Below are 19,827 nucleotides of genomic sequence, written 5' to 3' on the forward strand. Positions count from 1 at the left end.
CCAGCAAAGGAGAAATGAATATACCGCCTCCCGAAACAAGGCTAACTAACAACTTGTTTTGTATTGTAGTTAAAATTTATTTTTAAAGAATATACTAATTTCTATTTAAAAAAAAAAAGAATATACTATTTTTAAGTGTTACTGAAAAAAGACGAGTTGATTTAGAGTTTTTTATATTGAAAATGTATAAATTTAATTTAAAATAATTTTGTATTAATATATTCCAAGTGATCCATACATTTTTAAGTAAAAATAAGTCTAAATTTACTTTTGATAGAAAGGTCAAATAAGTTTAATTTTAATATTTTGGCTGAATAAATCCACAACTTCACATTAATAATAAAATATTATTTTTATAAATGTTAAATGTTAAATAATATTAATATGGAGAATTAAAGAAATTTATATGACTAAAAAATTAAAATTAAACTTATTTGATCATGAGGAAAAGTCCTCTGGACAAATTTCCCATTTTTAAACTTAGATTAAACTACAATGACAAATAGACTTATAACACTGAATTTATCAGAGCCGCCGCTCGCTTGCTTTTCGCCTGCCATGGCACGCCCCTCACCCCACCCCACCCCACCCCCACAAACTCTTCGGCCGTGAATTACCGTAAAGGCTTACGTAACAGCTCTCTGTCAAAAGGTAATGATGCTCTGAAATTGACATTGCCCTAGCACACCCATTCCTTGCCAACTCGGTAAACTAAGAGGCCTTAATCCGACTCCAATCCAGATCCCACCCAACTTTAAGAAAATGGAAAACAAAAAAAAAAAACCTCAGCATATCATATTGGAACTGGTGACAGTCCCCATTATAGCAAAAGCAAACGATGGAGATTTAAGCATTAGTCTTTGGCTAGTTCCATTAATATGGAACCGAGGATGTTATTTGCATAACAAAGAGCTATTTACACAAACTTCAAGAATGGAGTTAAAAGCTCCGAACATGACACAATCCTGGACATCTGAAAATATAAATTTATACAAGTAACGGGTTTGCAGAAGACAACATTAATAAAATATTCAGGTCTCCAATGATTACAATTTTATTTTGCACCGCTCATGGACAGATCTTGTGCTGCTGAAGTTATTGATTCTTCAGTGTGATCAAACTCACCTGCAGCTGCAGATAATATCTGGCAGTTAGCATCTCCTTGCTCTCTTAAATTTACTTTCTTATACCGTTACTTTGTGGTTTCTAAGGTATCATTGACCTCCTTACAGTCTCTGATCATGCAACTTATTATTGGTATAAAGCCTATAGCTTCTTCCGGTTTTGATATAATTTTTATATCATTCAGAGAATCAGAAAAAAAATTTCCAACTTCCAAATAAGTTGGTCAACAATGTTATGCCGGCAAAATATACATTAAAAGCAAGCACTTGATCCTACCAGGAGGAATATGCAGGGGCAGAAATAAAACTTTATCTTTGTGCCTGAAGATGAATGCTAAAAAAGAAAATAAAATTTTCACAAAAATGTAGGGATGAAAAAGGTCTTTTCCTTTTTGAAATTGATAAAAATTAAAAAGTATGTAAGGTACCAATATCATATAAAAGTCGAAGGAAAGCATAAAAATATTTGGAGGGGAATTTAACTCATGTATAGGTAAGTTGTGAGTAAATAATGTGTTTTTTTTTTTTGGGATGGGGGTGGGGGGGTGGGGGGGAAGGTGGAAACAAAGGTAGAAACAAATCTCTATGAAATGCTTGAATCGTAATTACCGTTTGCACCTTTCTCATTCTGCTTGAACTTTCAAACAGCATACAGCCTTATAACCTGGTCGATATTGGCACGGCACACAGGGCAACCCCATTTCTTTGCTTTGATCTCCTTTAAACAAGACATACAACCAACCATATGGCCACATGGGATGCACGCCCCCTCAACTGGAGCATCCAAACATATAGTGCAGGATGAAGAACCACCATTCTCTTTCTTTTCGCCTGTGCTAGCTGCTAAGTTATCCACAGGAGGGGAACACATATCAATAGGACTAGAATCAATCGATGGATAATGAATTGGACCATCTTCTACAATCTCATCTATGATGGATGGAGCTGATGGGACTGAATCAGGGGCTTGAGTTGCTGTCTGCACAGTAGAGATGTCGCTGTTCTGGATCTGGTGCTGAGTTGGATTGCCACTAGGGCCAGCTTCATGTGCAGCCCACATACTACCAGTTGCTTTTGAAGGAAGAACACTTTGACTGCCAGCATTCACGGGCTCATTCCAACTGGTGGAAGCACTTGCTCCACCAGAGTGAGCATCAATAATTGGTGCCTCTGCCATGGCAGACTGGATAGAGGCATTGAGTGCCATTGCTAATTCTAACTCTTCTGCAGATGGAGGAGCTGTCGCTTGAACTGTTGAAGACACAGGATTATGCAGAAAAGCAGGAGGATGCATTGCCTGCAATATTCAAAATATTCGCATTACATAATGCCATAACAAACAGGGCTTCTGAATTTAAAGGATTGAAGCTTGCAATATTTTAGCAGAGGACATCTGAGCTAAAAAAAGTAGACAATGAAGATTAACCAAAAAGATGTATATTTCCTGTGGACCATTAAGTTTTCTACTTTTATAATATGCAGGCACCAACTAGTAGCAACTACACAACTACCAAGAGCAACTTCCTTGCATGTCATCTTGAAGTAAAACATACTCTTGGAAGGCTTGATGCTAGAAAGAATTATGGAATAAGAAAAAATCAATGAAGAAGCAACAATAAATTATTTCTACACATATAACAATAGGGCACTACTGATAATTTTATTAGAAGGCCCTTATCACAAAAACGTCAGAATTTTAAGTATGAGTCACCACTTGTGCAATGAAAATACCAGAAAGCCCACAACTCTCAGAGGTTTTGAACATTACACTTTTCTCAAAGACTCTCAAGCAAGGATGTAGGTAAGCAAATCAGCAATGCTTCAATTTCAAATGGATTCTGAACAGATAAACATAACTTCTCAATGGCGTGGTTAGATAAAGGAATGTATTACTTTAAACTTCATTTTAGCCTTCAGCAAGTTGTCACAAATAACAAAATACAATGTTCCAGTCTTTCCAAGTATTTATATGACAAATCAGGTTTGGACATATCCAAGGACTTCCCTTTTCCACATTAAATAGCTAGCTTGGTCCAGACATTTTTCTTTGCCACAAACCAGAAAATTGTTAATGTTTGTTTGACAAATCATAAAAAGCTTAATGCTGGGGACTACTTTCTTCACACATGCAATGCTGGAATGGTAAACTGATGGTCTAAGATTGGCAAAGCTTCAATTTTTTATAATCTGAAATGAAAGTGTTTGAATACTTCAGCATTAAATTTTTGGGTATATGGGTTTTACATCTAAGGAGATCCCCATGTTGATCTAAAAATCCATCTGTTTTATCATTATGAACAATGATTTTCATTTTCATTTTCAAATTTGTGATGCAAAGTTACTCAAACAAATTCCCAGAAAAGGTGCCTTACAAAGTCTTCTTTCTTTCCAAACGCCTCCATCAGTTGCTCATTGGAAAAGAACAATGATTCTTTACAAGCATGGAAATTCTAATACTACCAAAAAAAATTCCTCAAAAGAAATTATGGAAGTGAAACTACATCCACATGCACTTCTGGATCAGCAAATTGCCATAATAGCTCTCTATTGCTTTATGAACTAAGGAAGAGTAACAACTGTACAAAGTGCAATTTGTACCTGTGGAATTCCTTTGCATGCATCACAGAACCACTGAAGCTGCTGCTTATCACCCTCATTTGCAGGTGCAAGTCTAACGCGTGTCTCTAACAAGACAATGTACTAAGTGGGGTCACAACAATCATAATATCAGAATAATTTCAATATAGTAAAAAACTCCCTTAGCTATCTGACAAATATTTCAAATTGGAGGCTGGAGCAATGCAAAGGATACACTATACGTCCCCACTGTTCATTTGGATCATCTCTAATTCTTATGTTACGATTCTTGGATAATTTTTATCTAGCTTAAAAATAACTTAGGGACCATCATACTTACGCCTAACTGTTCGAGGCCTATGCCTCGCTTGTCTCCGCCTCCTGCCTCTTGGGACTATGCATGAACAAAAATCCAATGTAAATGTAAAATCAAGGGAACCAGTGTCGTAGCAATTTCAGGAGAACTAAGAGATCCACTCTAAGGAAAGAGTTAATGAATGTATGATTAATTTGAAGAAAAGTCATTTCAGTGTTAAGAAATTACTGGTGGCATTGTCGACAATCATCACAGAAGTATCACAATGATGCAGTTTTGGTTCCTCCAAATTAGCTTTCCACAATGCGATCAGAGTTCGTGGTTGGGCATCCTGGTTAATTATTAAAAGTAGTTCATAAGTAACTTCTAATTTTTCAGGCCTTCAAACAATAAAAACATGAAAACTTGGACAAGCAAAACTAAAGCCATTATGCAATCAAAGCCATTAAACTTAAGGTAGAAGATTTTTTTTAAAAAAAAATTCCCAAAACAGAGCAAAAACTGATTACAATAAATAATTAGAGAACTGACAAATTAGAGACATAAAGATCAATATTTGAGCAAAATATCCCGTATATAGAATACAAAGAAATGAAGTGCACTTCAAATAAGACCTAAGGACAAATATAAAATGTATCACTAAGGCAGTCACAAAACCTACAAATAATTCTGCAGTAAAATAGCAAAGTCACAGATTACTTAATTTCACAGTGAATCTAGTTATCCAATTTTCTTGCACAGTCAGCAAAATTAGTTTGATACCTGTGAATTATTATATATGGCAAGCTCCAACTTGAAAGGCTTTGTAGGGTTACGGGAACCAATTGGTAAAATGACAACCCATCTGCAAATAATAACACACATATATGGTTCCCTATGAGAAATCAGATGATTACATATTGATAATTAACTAACAAAGGCAACTGCTTCATGCAACCCATTTCAAATTGCTTATATGAAAAGACTTCAATGAGACTGCATGAACCTTAAAACTTACACTTTTCTGGAAACTAATTGAGGAGCAAGGACTTCTAGAAATCCTGGCCCATAGAATTCCCGCATCCAACCAGAGAATAAGCAAATATGATTCTGCAAAGCATTAGAGAAAAAATCTAACTTGCACTAGAGCTCTTATTTACTGAGGATTTTGCTACATACATATTGAGTACCATTAGAAGCATACCTCAATTGCACGGACAACATTGTTGTGTCCTTTAGCCCTAGCAACTTCAAGAGGAGTTTGACAATCATCATTCAGTACTAGAGCATTCGCTGAAATTTTGAACACACCACTTATCATGCCGCTGACAGTGGAAAGAAAATAACAGTAATAACATAATTTGGGGGGAGGCGGGGGGCGCATATTTTCATCACTGTAACACTTGATTTTCATAGCAGCCAGAAATAAGAAGGATTACAGCTCACCTCCATGAGAAAGAAGTAAGTTGACAGTTCTGTCAAGGCCCCTTTTTGCCGCATGATGTAAAGGAGTTCCTCCATTACGACCTGCAGCACAATGAGGAATAATTAATTTAAAAATCGAGTAATTAGTTGCCAGACAGCTGATTCAAAAAAAGAAAAAATCTACATTCTTGTCCTTGTATCCCAAAAGAGCTTCAGGCAGCATTTCACAATACTTAACTTTTAAAATTGAGGTTGAATTCAAGCTAACTCACCGTAAAAGGGAAATAGAAATTATTTGAAAAGTATAGGATTAACATTATTAGAACAAATTAATCAAACTGCATAAAAGAAGAAGCAGCAAATTCTTGTACCAGGACGGTAAGCATTAACATTAGCACCGAGCTCTATCAAAGTTTTAGCCACATGGTACAGCTCAGGATTCAGGCACGCTAATATCAATGGCGTTTTACCATCTCTGTCAAGCCACTGCAACGACAGGAAAAAAAAAAAGAAGAAGAATTACATATAATCCAAAAATTCAATAATCAAATACAGATAAACAAAAATAATAATAGAGAGAAAGAGAGAGAAATTGGTACCTCGAGGCCTGCGCCTTCCCTGCAAAGAGCTTTAATTCCTTCTGTGTTACCGTAATTAACTTGCTGAAACAGCAACTCATCTTTGGATTGTTGTTGCCCCATTTCTCCCCCTTTCTTGCTTAAACGAAATTGAGAAAGTTGTGTTTATATGACGGAAAATGGAGAAATGTTTTCGAGGAAAATTCGCAGCTTTTTTTTTCCTGGAAAGTGGGATGAAAGATCTATACAATCTAGGGAAAACAATCTGAGATTGCTTAGTAAAGAAGAATTTAGAAAGTCAATTATTGTCAATTTTTTTTTTCCGAATGCAATTAACAGATAATAATGTGTGGGGGAGGAAAGGAAACCGTTGAGCGACACGGACGCCAACGTCACGCGGTGGGACTCTGTCACTGCTTTCACGAGCTACCTAAATAAATCTCCGTGAGCTACGACATGGCGTTTGTCATTAATCTATGATCTAATTAGATCTGGCGGGTCTACCCTCTAATGGTGGTTTTAAAAAACCCTGAAAAAACGACATGTCGATTGAGATGCGACACAGCATTTGGTGCTACTAAAAAGATTTCATTTTCCCCTTTTATCTTCTTTTTTTTTTATTAAGTTTAATCTAATTTTAATATATTTTTTTGTTGAAATTCTGCAATACTTGATTTATATTTTTTTTTTATCTACCAAAAGAATTTTTAAGTGACATTATTTTAGTATATTTTATTCTGTGAACCAAAAAAAAAAAAAAACATAGTTTTTTGAGATTAACACTGAATAGTATTGTTATAAGCTAACTATATTACTGTCAATATTTTACTATAATATAATTATATCTACACAAGTCTAATTTTTTTAGCAAGGGACAAAGGTAAATGCATTTTATTGAAATTGCCTGTAATTGCAGTCTTGTATTATCTGACTTTCATAGTGAATCTCTACACTCATACAGAGTCTCCTTCCAAGCAAGTGTATTCATTGATCCAATCATGTAACTTATGGATGTTCTTGTTTGGTGTTTGTTTTGTTCTGTTGTTGTTGGTGGAAAATACAAAGAATATCTACTTTACTGAGCAGTTGCTACTCTCCCATTGTTCTGATGAGGTTGCTCTGCATATCAGATGCAACAAGCATAATAAAGAAAAAGAATGAGTGTTAAATAGTAGATGGTGCAAAATTGCATACTTAACATATAACTAAACTAAACAAAAGAATCACACCGCATCGCACAGATCTCAGAGGATAGCAGGATCTTTATATCTCTTGAAAATGGTTTCAATATCTGCCATTACTTCTGGTGGCAAAGGACGTTCTGTTGTCAAGAAAGCGTCAATGTCTTCTTTTAATTGGTCAACTGAGGTTGCCCCAATGATAGAACTCGTCATAAATGGACGATCTCGTGCAAATCCAAGTGCAAGTTGCACCGGAGTTAATCCATGCTTCCTGCCCATTTCGATATATTTCTCTGTTGCTTCCTGGAACACAGAAAAAATGAACATCAAGCTCTATATATAACAGGTTGCAATTACTCTTCTAGACATATGAAGCACAAAATCACATGCAATAAAAAAATCGAGATAATTGATCTCATAATGAGGCCATCATTTTGTTCAATTATTTTCTAAGTTAATTAGATTTGATGTTACTTTTGAGAAATGATTCCATAAAGGACAAAAACATGGTTATATATGAAAATCCAGTCACAACTTCAATGCATCTTTTGACAACTTGATAGCAACTTACCTGCACATGGCATAAAACTAATTTCTATTTTACTGTCTTGATTACAAGGAGGAAGGCCTATCCTATATAGCTCATTTTAGCAATTGCATGAAAGGTGCAAAAAGTTTTAAGAACACTAGTGCTTCTTTGAAGTGTAGTTTAGTTAAGACAACGTAAAAACAGATGAAAAACAACTCTTCAGGTGAGGTCACTAAGTCAATGCAGTTCTAACAGAAATTGCATGCCACCAACACTATGCAACAGTTCTGCAACAGCAAAATAGGACAATACCTATTTTGGTATAACATTGGTTGTTATTAATTGAGAAATAATGTTGAGCCAAAACCCCTGGAACTATAGTCCGACGCCAATGCAAATGGTGAAGAATAGAGAGTTTAAATATTCAAGTCTTATAACTCAGACTAGCTGGCCCTATTGAGTCAAGTGATATGGATCAAATCTTCTTAACTTACTCAGCTCAGATGGGCTTAGGCAGTTACACGTTCACTCTCTCTGCTGCAATTAAGATTATATAACAAATGTAAACATTACCCTGGCAAGTGAATCTTTGTATCTTGCCATGTAGCCCGGGAAGAGGTTTAGTCTTCCTTTTTTGGCAGCTTCAGAGTCCAGGTCCAAATATTTTCCACTCAGTGCTCCACCAGACAAGGGAGAGTAAGCAAGTAAGCCAATGTTGCAATTGTTTGGGTGGCAAACTTCAACAAGGTCAACTGTAAAAGAGCAATCAACAAAATTATAAGGGACTAAAAACAAGCCAAGTTTTATTTTGACCTATAAGGATGATATGTCAAGAACTTACTTTCAAAATGGCACCTAACTAACAAACTGTAGTTGTTCTGGATACTAACAATCTTTGGTAGCCCTTCAACTTTGGCTGCATGAACAAATTCCATTACTCCATATGAAGTCTCATTTGAAACACCAATGTATCGTACCTAAATAAGTGCAAAGGCATTCCATAATGTTAGCCAACTCGCAGTAAATCTATGCTTTTTGGTGCATTAAATGTAAGGAAGATTATTTAACTGTTCATCAAAATATAGCACCAGCCACTGTTCAACAAAAGAAAAAAAAAAAAGCTTACCTTTCCTTCATCAATGAGTTCTTGAAAGGCCCTTAGTTGCTCCACAAATGGCACACTGGGTCTCCATTTCGAATAATCATAAAAAAACTCTCCAAAGAGTGGTACATAGCGATCTGGCCTAATATTTCAAGTGAATTTACATGTTAATGAAATCTTTCTATAATTTTATTCCTTTTTTAAGCAACACTAACAGAAAGCACAATGTGCCTGTTCCCACATATGATCAGAAAATAAATTGTAAGTATAGGAAAATTTGCTCATGACTAAACCAACAAATTTAAAGTAATGAAAGGAAGCAGTAGGTTACAGTGTTATACTCAACATTGTCAACAATTGATTGCTAACAGCTGTTACATGCAATTCCATGAGTAAGAATGGAAACGAAAGAAAGCTATTACAGCAATCAGCAATTAAATGTCAAATCGACAGTTTCGTGGCGCTCTGTTACTGGTAGTTCTTGTTCAAGGCTTCTGTATATGATGTTACATAAAAAGATCATTTATATAGTTTATATTCCTTGTACTTGAGTTGCAGCAGGCACCAATTTTAGATTTCTTGCTAAAGCAATTCTATAAATAGTTAAAGAAAGGAAAGTTGCACATAAGAGGGTCAATTATTGGTCTTCTGCTTGAAGGTCTTCATCTTATCAAGGCAAAGCAAAATGCAGACATTCACCACCGCATCTCTTGGAATATGGATCCTTCTTGTCTTCTGAACTCATGCATCAGTCAGAGAAAGCTATTTGAAATGGAAATACGAGGCATAAGCCTGCAGCAGATTTTGCTTTCTGTACCCTCAATAAGAGGCAACATAGAGGAACTTCAAGTCCTTAAAACGAATATTATATAACCAGATATTAGAAAAACAAGACCAGGGTTTTGTCAAAAGGACCAAACCTCCCATTGAAGTTCCAGGATTTGGATAATTGTGCACTATACTCCATAAGGCCAAAAGTCAACAAATGAAAATTTTGAACTCAAACAAAATATATGACAGGAGAGTTATAATTCAAAGTGAGAACAGTTAGCCATTTCTAGATTATGCAGCAATTGATCATATGGCTTAAGATAATAGTTGCGAGGGTTCATAAACAACAAATTTTGTGAAAAGAAATGCAATCTTCTATGTAAGGATAAATCATATAGGAACCATGACGTTACCAATGAATCTGCAACAAATCAATGTAGTCTGTTCCAAGGCGCTGAAGGCTTTTCTCGACGCTCTCTCTGATATTAGCAGCATCAACCCTCAAAACCTTTGCATTATCACGAACACAAGTTGACCGCTCTGAATAACCACACACTTTTGTAGCCAAAATAACCTATCCATGCATGAGGTACCCACATAAGTTATTGCATGAATCGCAATTCAGAATTTAGGAAGTTAAATAGTCTCAAAAGAGAAACAACAAGGAAGGTCAGAACTGTTGATGAAAAATTCAGCTACTATTAAAGTTAAAGTTACAACCACAGAGCTGCCTTTCACAAATTTATCAATCACTCATCTGTCATACTCCGAGTACCTTATCACGGGGCTGGGATTTCAACCAGCTACCAATATAGAGATCTGTTCTTCCTTGTGTTTCCTTACTCGGTGGTATTGGATACTGGAAACAATATTACAATATTTCAGAAATTGACTTACAAAATCAATGAGAATGAATTGGAATATTTAAATAACGAACATATCCTTAAAAAAAATGAACAATAATAAATCCAGTATGTATTCGATTGCATGAGAAAAATTGAGATATCAGATAGAATTCCACTTAACATTAATTTGCATTTTAGTGTTTGAGAAGTTACACAAACGACTTTATTATTACAGTTGACTGAACTTGAAATTAAAGATAGAACAAAAATATTATTATATTTACACAGAGAGAGAGAGAGAGAGACTTACGAGTTCAGCTGTGTCAAGAATATTAATGCCGTGATCAAATGAATAGCTAAGGATTTCATGAGCTTCTTTCTCTGTATTCTGCTGTCCAAAGGTCATCTGAAATATTACCAAAAACACAAAGCCCACAATGAGGAAAAATTCGGCAATTAAATAGAGGAAATTGATAGCTGAAAGGCAAGGATTTACAAAAGTAATTTCATGTAGGTACAAGAACATACAGGAAAAACAGAGAGTGGAAAGAAATTCTTAAAAGAATAGAATGGATAATTCATAGCAAAACATACTATAAGGAAACTATATCAAATAGGGTGTAGTAGCAAAAGTTCTTTACGGTTCCAAGAGTAATTTCGCTGATTTCAAGATCCGAGTCCCCGAGTTTTCTGTACTGTAACGAGGTTTTTTCAGCAAGTTTGGCGGTGATGGGTCTGAGTCTTGTTCGAGCATTTGGTGTATGGCGAGGGAAGCGGCGAATGTTGTTGTTGCAGAGAAATACCGGATTCATGAATAATGCAGTGAAGGACGCCATTTCTCTACGAGAAAGCTCGAAGTAATGGCGTGTTCCTTCGCTTGGTTTATCCAACGCCTGTGAGTGGACATCATCGTTCCCTTTTATATTTCCATATATATTTATTTTTTATTTTTAACCTATTACATTAATATCAGGAAGAAAAAACATATAAGATTAATTAATTTCTTTTTTAAATTAATATAATTTAACATCCGCATATTTAGTTCAGTCATAAATATGTTTAAATAAATTTAATAAATTTTAAATTTTATTTGCCTAATTTTTTATTTTCAATTAAAAAATTAATATAATTTAATAACTAATTAATAAAATTTTAAAATTTCATTAATTTATTTTTTTTAAATGAAGATGAAAAATTGAGATAGGAAATATGAGAACTCTTAGAATTTACTAAATTGCAATTACATAAATCAAAATATATATTTAAAAATTAAGAGATGAATTATTAATTTTTTTCAGTATATAAACCAAATAATTTTTTAAAAATCTTATATATTAATTTTAAATTTTGGTTAAAACTCTATTGAAACGCAAGTGTTTAGACAATAAATCTAAAATTAAAACTTTTGATTAAAATGAAAAAAACCGTAAATGGGAGTCTTTACTATTCAATTTGGCCTAACAAAATAAACTTTAAGAAAAATCCTATTGTTCCTCTAATTATTTGGTGAGTTTTCTGATAAAGATTTTACTCTCAATATATATATATATATATATATTTTGTCCCACAGGCATGTGACGAAGTCTAGTCTATATATTTTCTCTCAGGGAATATATATATATATATATATATAATTTTCTTATTTCCATCAATCATTAACATAAATCATAAATAGTTGATAGGCTCTTCAAAATATTTTTTTCCATTTTATATCTTTACTTAATTTTTTTTTATAATAATAATAATATTATTATTACAAAATTAGGGAGGGATTCTCTCCAATTCTAGAATCTAAGTAATACTATATATATGAGTATACATGTAATTTTGAAATAAAAAAAATGCACTTGAAGTATCTAAGATTCAGTACTGATATGAAAAAAGAAAATAATTGATATAATATGAAAAAAATTTTAAAATATAATTCAGCCAATCAACTTGGAAAAAGAATTTAAAAAAAAGGAGTTTAAAGTTTTTTTTTTTTTATTGGCATTTACTCGCACTCAGATAGCTAGCTGTAGATTTCACTTTGCCGCATGGTATTTACATATAGATTCATAGTAAAAGAAACTAAAGGAAGATGGGGTCCTGCTGTTTGCCTCTTTAAGGCTTATTTCGTTTTCGAAAATTGCCTATGTTTAATTAATCACTGCTTTGGGTAATATTGAATCGAGACCTAGACCAGGGACTCAACATAGTCGCTTCTTGTCTATTCTCCTTAAGCCTCATGGCTTCTTCCCTGGAAACCTGGTATGAGTTTGCCACCACATCCACCGGCATGGCCCTCATTGCTGATACCTTGCCTGCTAGTTGGCTAGTTCTCGCATTATCATTTGTCTTGAAGGATACCCACTCCAAGCCTGCATCGCTTGCCTTCTTCATCACCGCATAGTTTTGTGGGGTTGTTAACATTTGACCCCCTGCACCTGCCCATCAAATACTGTATTTCCATTGTCATCCACCACCTGGACTTGGCCACTTCCTCTCACGAAGTAATGTACTCCATGGGAATTTACATTCCAGTAAGTTGACATCATCGCATTCTGCATCAAACCCATAAGAAATTTGTCAGATTCATGTTCATATTTATAAAGTTCTATATATGGTGATAAACGTTACCCTGTAGAGGACGCCTTTCTGAGAGCATTTTTTCAAATCATGCAAAAATAGAGAAATATTTTCAAAAACAGGCAGGATCTGAAAATATTTTCGGATTCTGTGTGTCAACGCAGTATGTTCGCCAGTATGACTAGCGAACAAGCATGTTCGCCACCCATGCTGTCGAAGAAGGGAGAGTTCGCCACCCATGGTGGCGAACTTTGGCTTGCTGAGCTTGTTCGCCACCCATGGTGGCGAACAAGCTCGTCCGGGCCACGGGAGCAGTGCAATCTGCTCCCGTGGCACACCAGCTTGGCGGAAATAATTGTTCGCCACTTAAAGTGGCGAACAATTCTGCTGCACAGAAAACTCGTCAGGGATCCTGACAAGGGTTGACTGAGGAAAAGTAGTGGCGAACACTTTTTTCACATGCATGCAGTTGCATGCATGTGATACCACAGGAATTTGTTCGCCAGCAATGCTGGCGAACAAATTCTTGTAAAAATAAATTTTTTAAAATAAATATATATTTTAAAAATTTAGAAAAATTAATAAAATTTTATACTAAATTAAAATATATTTATTGATATTAATTAAAATATATTAATATTAAATTTATTTTGTATACTTAAAATTATATATTTTTTAATCATCAATCAATTAATAATTTATTTCTAATTTTATTAGTGCCGAGGCATGTTCGCCACCCAAGGTGGCGAACACTTTTTTCACATGCATGCATGTGATACCACAGGAATTCGTTCGCCACCAATGCTGGCGAACAAATTCTTGTAAAAATAAATTTTTAAAAATAAATATATATTTAAAAAATTTAGAAAAATTAATAAAATTTTATACTAAATTAAAATATATTTATTGATATTAATTAAAATATATTAATATTAAATTTATTTTGTATACTTAAATTATATATTTTTTAATCATCAATTAATTAATAACTTATTTCTAATTTTATTAGTGCTGGGGCATGTTCACCACCCAAGGTGGCGAACACTTTTTTCACATGCATGCAATTGCATGCATGTGATACCACAGCTGGCGAACAAATTCCTGTAAAAATAAAATTTTTAAAATAAATATATATTTAAAAAATTTAGAAAAATTAATAAAATTTTATACTAAATTAAAATATATTTATTGATATTAATTAAAATATATTAATATTAAATTTATTTTGTATACTTAAAATTATATATTTTTTAATCATCAATCAATTAATAATTTATTTCTAATTTTATTACAAAATTAATTTTTAATAATATTATTATTATAATATTTAAATTTAAATTATGTAATCTATTATTTAGTAAATTTATATATTTTAAAATTAAAATATTTTATAAATTTAGATAGTGTATGAAAAAATTATTTATTATTAAAATAATATATATATATATATATATATTTATTTTTAAAAAATTAAAATTTATTATACTGTTAAAAATAAAATTTAATATTTTTAAAATAAATATAAATTAAGAGATAATAAAATTTATATTTTTTGAAAATATGTAATATATTTTATTTTTTTATTTTAAAATTATTTTAATAAAATAATTTTATTTTTTTATTTTGAAATAGTGCCGAATAGCTGATGCAGGGCCGTACCCTGCATGCACGCAGGGGCATGCATGTGGCCCTGCATGCACGCAGGGGCATGCATGTGGCCCTGCATGCATATGGTCCTGCATGCATGCTGGCGAAGAGCTGATGCGGGCCGTACCCTGCATGCATGCAGGGGCATGCATGTGACCCTTTACAGCCCGTGAGTCTAGTTCGACAGTGGTGGTGTCGAACTAGAACCCATCTTCGCCTATAAATTCTCTCACCATTCACCCCCAATCGCCAATCATCTCTATCTCTTTATACATCACTTCCATTTTCAGTTTCTCTATAAATTATTCCACCAATCACCCCCCAATCACAAATCACGCATACTAATCACTTTATCCCTCTATACATCACTTTCATTTCTGGTTTCTCTATAAATTAGAAATTACTCAAAATTTACATTCTATCTCACAAAAATTTTATTTCTACTCTTATTGATTCGAATACAAAAGAAGATACGCAGGTAAGTTTTAAATATTTTATATTCTAATTTTTTTTTATGTATATAGTAAATGGTGGTAAAAATATTTATTATTAATTTTTTTTGCAGAGAAATGGCACTTCCTGCATACGCTAATATTCATTGGGATGGTAATGTTATAAGTAGTTGTAATGGTTACGATTATGATGGAGGTTTTTCAAAGATTATTCCATTGGGTAAGCAGATAAGTTTTAATCAATTGGTCGGTAAAATTGCTCGTGCAATTGGATTATCCGAGAATAATGAATTTATAGAGACGATTAGTTTTAGAAAGCCTACAATTGTGGATGGATCCTTACAATTTGAATGTATGGAGATATGGGGTGAAGATGATGTGTCTAGTATGTTTAATTACTTGTATCAAATTGGTGGTATACCCGGTATAGAAATATATGTTAAGATACTTCGTTGTGTTGATAATACAAATGAGGATGTTGATATTGGTCCATCTGGAACTGCTGTTGTATCAAATGATGAACCATGTGAAGAGCAAAATGTAGTTGATGATTATGGTTTACGTGATAGTCTTGCAGGACCGTCATTTAATTTATCCGATACAGTAGAGAATGAGGACGAGGACGAGGATGATTCATGGATGTCTACTGAGGATGATGATGATGATAATGGACAGGAGGATATTGGGAGTGAGTCTCGATATTACAACACACAATTTCCAAATCCTGTTGTGCCTGTTGTTCATCCTCCGCCATATGCAGAAATAGACTTCGATTTGCTGAGGGTGGATCCTTATGATAAGCCAGAAGGTCGTTACTTTTGGGATCCTTCTAAAGAGTTTTCAGTTGGGATGATATTCTCTTCGAGAGATGCAGTGGCTGCGGCTGCAAAAGAATATCATCTAAGACATCACCATCAATTCTGTTATCATGAAACAAGGGAGAAGACGTATTCTATAAAGTGTAAAGACAAAGACAGTGGATGTGCATGGAGGCTTCGAGCATCCAAGAAAGAAGGGGAGGATGTATGGAAAATTACGAGATACAATGGACCGCACACGTGTACAAATCCTCAGGTAACAAAAAACCATAGCCAATTGGATGAGAATTTCATTTGTTCATTCATATTTGCATTAATTGAACAGCAGCCCGATATAAAAATTGCTGCCCTACAAGCTGAAGTGCGGGATAAATTTGGGTACGAGCCGTCTTATCAGAAAACATGGAAAGCTAAGCAGAAGGCAATTGCACGGCTTTATGGGGGTTGGGATGAATCATACAGTCGTTTGCGTAGATTCATGACTGCTCTTCATCATTTTAACCCAGAAACAGTATACATGATCGAAGATAATCCACATTGGATAAATGAGCGATTAAATCCGATGTGTCGTGTATTTGACCGTATGTTCTGGGCTTTTAAGCAATCGATTGAGGGATTTAAACATTGCCGACCTGTTATCTCAATCGATGGGACATTCTTGTACGGAAAATATACCGGATGTATACTGTGTGCAACCGCACTTGATGGAAATAATCAATTATTTCCATTAGCTTTTGCCATTGTTGATAAGGAGGATGGTGACAATTGGTCATGGTTTATGGATTGCTTAAGGATCTTCGTGACCAATCGAGAAGATTTATGTGTAATTTCAGACTGACCAAAATGACCAACACCAGCCTGTCCATATCCTAATCCAGGATTATATCCTGCAAACACATTCTCTGTAGAGCCGTCTGACCTGTGAACCGACCTAGAGGTAGAAGTATCATGGGCAGGCTCTGGTGGAAATGCTGGGAACATAGATCCTATCGGCGTAAATGGTACACCATACGCACCGGGAGTGAATGAAGGCATCGTATTCGACCCAGGCGTCCATCCCATGAACTGACTCTGGGAAGGATAATACATTGAAGGTATCTGAGAAGACATGGGTGGCACATTAGAGGAACTCGGTGCATGTTCGTATTCAGCTTGGGACTGGTGATACTGTATCGGGGGAGGCACTGGATGCACATCACTATCACGTTCTACTATTTTTGGATGATCCCTTCTACGACCCCTGCCATGACCACGGTTTCTACCCCGACTTCCACGTGAAACTGAATCTGGAATGGGTGGGTCATCTGGGTCAGTAGTGATGTGTGGTGGAGCAGGTGCTGGATGTGGAGCTGGGAGCTGTGTTTGTCGCCTCTCTTCCATCATACAGAATGATACAGACTGTAGGAGGTCGCAAATAGATGCCATGCTCCCCGTGGTCGGATTTGTCGCCATAGCTTGCATATGCTCCAGACCATCCTCCTGCAATAAAAGCATTCAATTATATTATATCTAATATGCAGTTATTATTGAAAATGACTTTAAACAGCATTAATTATTTACCCCTGATCCCAATGCCGCTCCCCTAACTGAAATCCAGCGTCTGGACACCCTACGGTACCACTCCATATACTCTGAATGAAAATGGAGTGGCCCTGTTGCTGGCGGGGCAGTAATTATTCGTCTATCTCGGGTGTTCCAGCGTGCAATCCAGTGGGAGTGCACCTCAGCCCAGTTTGTGTCGCTCTTACGCAGGTCAATATCATGGAGTGCAGCAGATTGTTGTGGTTCAGCGGGAATATGCTGCTGCATACCAAACTGGCGCATGACCCGATCAGGCTGATGCCACTCTATAATATGAAAGCATACTAATGGCACTACAGCTCTCCAAATTTGTCGTCCTTGCCGACAATCTTCGGGTAACGACTCAATAAGGGCATCATTGTATGGCTCCCAAATTACCTGAAATTAACATTCAATTGTTATACACAAATTAATGTAGCTTTAAATTATTTAACATTTCTTTTTTCCGTATTACCTGCTCAGGTAATAAACGATCTAGCTGATAACGCAGCTCAACGAGTACGTGGGTGATGACCTCCGTTATATGCCTGGCATTACTCCACCTGCACAATATATTGTACTATCAAGTATTTCTTAACATATTACAATAACAAAGAAATTTAAAAATATTAATGTAATAACACATACCTGCTGCCTAGTGGAGCATCATGATGTGGTACTCGTACGGACAGTGTCGGCGAAACTGCTGTGATACGGTCCCATGCCCATATCTGGAGAATGAACAATGGACCTGCCATTTGCATAACTTCAGGATTTGTCGCCTTACATAACTGTCTGTACAGCCATGCCAAACATGCACCACCCCAGCTATAATTGCCGGCTTCATCCAAGTCGGCTAGCAGAGATAAAAACATAATGTTCACACGTGAAGCTGATGTATCACTAAAAATAGATCCAATAGCCCTCATGATGTATGCGCGTGCGAACCTCTGCACAACTTCCTCGTCGGGGTCATTTGGAAGCTGACTGAACTCCTCAGCTAGCCATACCATCTTCAAGTAACAACCTCTTAGGGCACTATTAGGTGGAACGACACCTAATAGTGCCTCACACAACGATGGCCAATGGTGGCGTGAACGCCCTGTAACAGCTGCACCATCGACCGGCAACCCGGTTATTAACCCTACATCCTGAAGGGTAATGGTCATTTCCCCTTCGGGAAACATAAACGTATGGGTCTCTGGTCGCCACCGCTCCACCAGGGCACTAATTAGCTGCCAATCCAATGCAAAATATCCTAACCGTATTACCCCATAAAATCCAGTTCGTCGCAGGTAAGGTATTATTCGATCCGGAATGTCGTCCAGATGTAAAATTGTTCCCGTCCTTCTGCAAGCAATTGCCCCAACTTCCATACTCCCTTGCCATATAGCCTCAGACCGATGATCGGCTTGTGCATATAGCAAGGATGGATCGTTTGGACCCGGTAAAATATAATTACGGCGGTCACGGGAATTGCGTCTTTCCTCCATACCTATTTATGTAAAATTATATACAATATTCAAACACCAATTATTCACTAAATAACACTACTTAATTTAACAATAATATTATATACATATTTAAAAAATATTATATCAAAAATCACAACTTTTATATTAAAAATCACAACAACTAACCTATCCAAAATCAGAGCACATATTCTATCCAAAATCACTACAAATATTCAATATATAAATCACAACAAATATTCAATCTATAAATCACAACAAATATTTTATCTAAAAACAACAACAAATATAACACCACATTAAAAAATAAATTTAATTATATATTGGTCTTATTTTTTAAGAAATTAATTAATATTTTTTAAAATATTTTAATTTAAATATTTTAATTTAATATTTTAATTTAATATGAAGGACATGTTTTGAAATCTTTAATTATTATATTTTTTATAAATTAATAAATTATATTAACTTTTTATTTATACCAATTTTTAAATATTACAATTTATTACATATTTACAAAATATTTATAAATACTTCAATTAATTAAAAACAAAATAAAAAACAGATGATATATTCAAGAAAATCATGAACTGATATTTTTTATAATTTATTATATTTCATTTAATTTTTATTTATATATTATTATAATTAAAATATTACAATTTTCAACAAATTAAAAAAAATAATAATCTGATGAAATTTTTAAAATTAAATTAATTATACATAATTTATATATTATTATAATATAAAATAAAATTTTTAAAAATTAATAAAAATTTCAACGGATTAAATATTTTACAAAATTAAATTATTTTATTTTTACAAAATTATTATATTTTATTATCATTGCAATTATAATTACATTTAAAAATATTAAATTTTT

At 34.5% G+C, this 19,827-nt stretch overlaps 4 protein-coding genes across 8 annotated transcripts; 1 reads left to right on the forward strand and 3 right to left on the reverse strand.

Moving 5' to 3' along the window:
* Positions 1 to 853: 853 nt before the first annotated feature.
* On the reverse strand, positions 854 to 6,512 carry LOC110611670 (putative E3 ubiquitin-protein ligase XBAT35). 4 transcript variants are annotated; one of them, XM_043955081.1, is made up of 11 exons: positions 6,021 to 6,512; positions 5,793 to 5,907; positions 5,443 to 5,523; positions 5,201 to 5,289; positions 5,015 to 5,106; positions 4,780 to 4,861; positions 4,246 to 4,348; positions 4,042 to 4,095; positions 3,723 to 3,808; positions 1,743 to 2,421; positions 854 to 1,131 (listed from the first exon to the last, which is right to left on the reverse strand). In XM_043955081.1, exons 1-10 carry the CDS (start codon positions 6,120 to 6,122, stop codon positions 1,765 to 1,767), a joined length of 1,461 nt encoding a protein of 486 aa, XP_043811016.1. In that variant the 5' UTR covers positions 6,123 to 6,512; the 3' UTR covers positions 854 to 1,131; positions 1,743 to 1,764. The 4 variants fall into 4 exon arrangements, 3 of the variants coding, with proteins under 3 accessions (XP_043811016.1, XP_043811015.1, XP_043811017.1); XM_043955080.1 differs by having other exon boundaries at positions 1,734 to 2,421; positions 6,021 to 6,500; XR_006350227.1 differs by having other exon boundaries at positions 1,058 to 1,632; positions 1,678 to 2,421.
* Positions 6,513 to 7,057: 545 nt separating this feature from the next.
* LOC110611391 (protein tas) lies at positions 7,058 to 11,326 on the reverse strand. 2 transcript variants are annotated; one of them, XM_021751689.2, is made up of 9 exons: positions 11,069 to 11,326; positions 10,738 to 10,833; positions 10,358 to 10,441; positions 9,996 to 10,156; positions 8,836 to 8,953; positions 8,551 to 8,686; positions 8,283 to 8,461; positions 7,229 to 7,483; positions 7,058 to 7,118 (listed from the first exon to the last, which is right to left on the reverse strand). In XM_021751689.2, exons 1-8 carry the CDS (start codon positions 11,261 to 11,263, stop codon positions 7,244 to 7,246), a joined length of 1,209 nt encoding a protein of 402 aa, XP_021607381.1. In that variant the 5' UTR covers positions 11,264 to 11,326; the 3' UTR covers positions 7,058 to 7,118; positions 7,229 to 7,243. The 2 variants fall into 2 exon arrangements, with proteins under 2 accessions (XP_021607381.1, XP_021607380.1); XM_021751688.2 differs by having other exon boundaries at positions 7,058 to 7,483.
* Positions 11,327 to 15,211: 3,885 nt separating this feature from the next.
* LOC110611672 lies at positions 15,212 to 16,750 on the forward strand. The gene has a single exon (XM_043955120.1). It carries the CDS (start codon positions 15,212 to 15,214, stop codon positions 16,748 to 16,750), a length of 1,539 nt encoding a protein of 512 aa, XP_043811055.1.
* A 42-nt stretch (positions 16,751 to 16,792) lies between these two features.
* LOC110611673 (serine/threonine-protein phosphatase 7 long form homolog) lies at positions 16,793 to 18,965 on the reverse strand. Its single transcript, XM_043955121.1, has 5 exons — positions 18,121 to 18,965; positions 17,948 to 18,035; positions 17,473 to 17,871; positions 16,844 to 17,391; positions 16,793 to 16,799 (listed from the first exon to the last, which is right to left on the reverse strand). The coding sequence occupies exons 1-5, from the start codon at positions 18,963 to 18,965 to the stop codon at positions 16,793 to 16,795; spliced, it is 1,887 nt and encodes a 628-aa protein (XP_043811056.1).
* Positions 18,966 to 19,827: the final 862 nt, after the last annotated feature.

Source organism: Manihot esculenta, chromosome 3, assembly GCF_001659605.2.
Source record: "Manihot esculenta cultivar AM560-2 chromosome 3, M.esculenta_v8, whole genome shotgun sequence".
In the NCBI taxonomy this organism is placed as follows: Eukaryota; Viridiplantae; Streptophyta; class Magnoliopsida; order Malpighiales; family Euphorbiaceae; genus Manihot; species Manihot esculenta.

Coding starts and splice junctions, on each gene's coding strand:
- LOC110611673 (XM_043955121.1), bottom strand. CDS start 18,965: ATGGAGGAAAGACGCAATTCCCGTGACCGCCGTAATTATATTTTACCG. Junction 18,036..18,120: donor GATGCTCCACTAGGCAGCAG/GTATGTGTTATT, acceptor TATATTGTGCAG/GTGGAGTAATGCCAGGCATA. Junction 17,872..17,947: donor ATCGTTTATTACCTGAGCAG/GTAATACGGAAA, acceptor TGTTAATTTCAG/GTAATTTGGGAGCCATACAA.
- LOC110611672 (XM_043955120.1), top strand. CDS start 15,212: ATGGCACTTCCTGCATACGCTAATATTCATTGGGATGGTAATGTTATA.
- LOC110611391 (XM_021751689.2), bottom strand. CDS start 11,263: ATGGCGTCCTTCACTGCATTATTCATGAATCCGGTATTTCTCTGCAAC. Junction 10,834..11,068: donor GCGAAATTACTCTTGGAACC/GTAAAGAACTTT, acceptor GTAATATTTCAG/ATGACCTTTGGACAGCAGAA. Junction 8,954..9,995: donor GATTTGTTGCAGATTCATTG/GTAACGTCATGG, acceptor TTGAAATATTAG/GCCAGATCGCTATGTACCAC.
- LOC110611670 (XM_043955081.1), bottom strand. CDS start 6,122: ATGGGGCAACAACAATCCAAAGATGAGTTGCTGTTTCAGCAAGTTAAT. Junction 5,908..6,020: donor GGGAAGGCGCAGGCCTCGAG/GTACCAATTTCT, acceptor CTGTCGTTGCAG/TGGCTTGACAGAGATGGTAA. Junction 5,107..5,200: donor ATGTTGTCCGTGCAATTGAG/GTATGCTTCTAA, acceptor AATGCTTTGCAG/AATCATATTTGCTTATTCTC.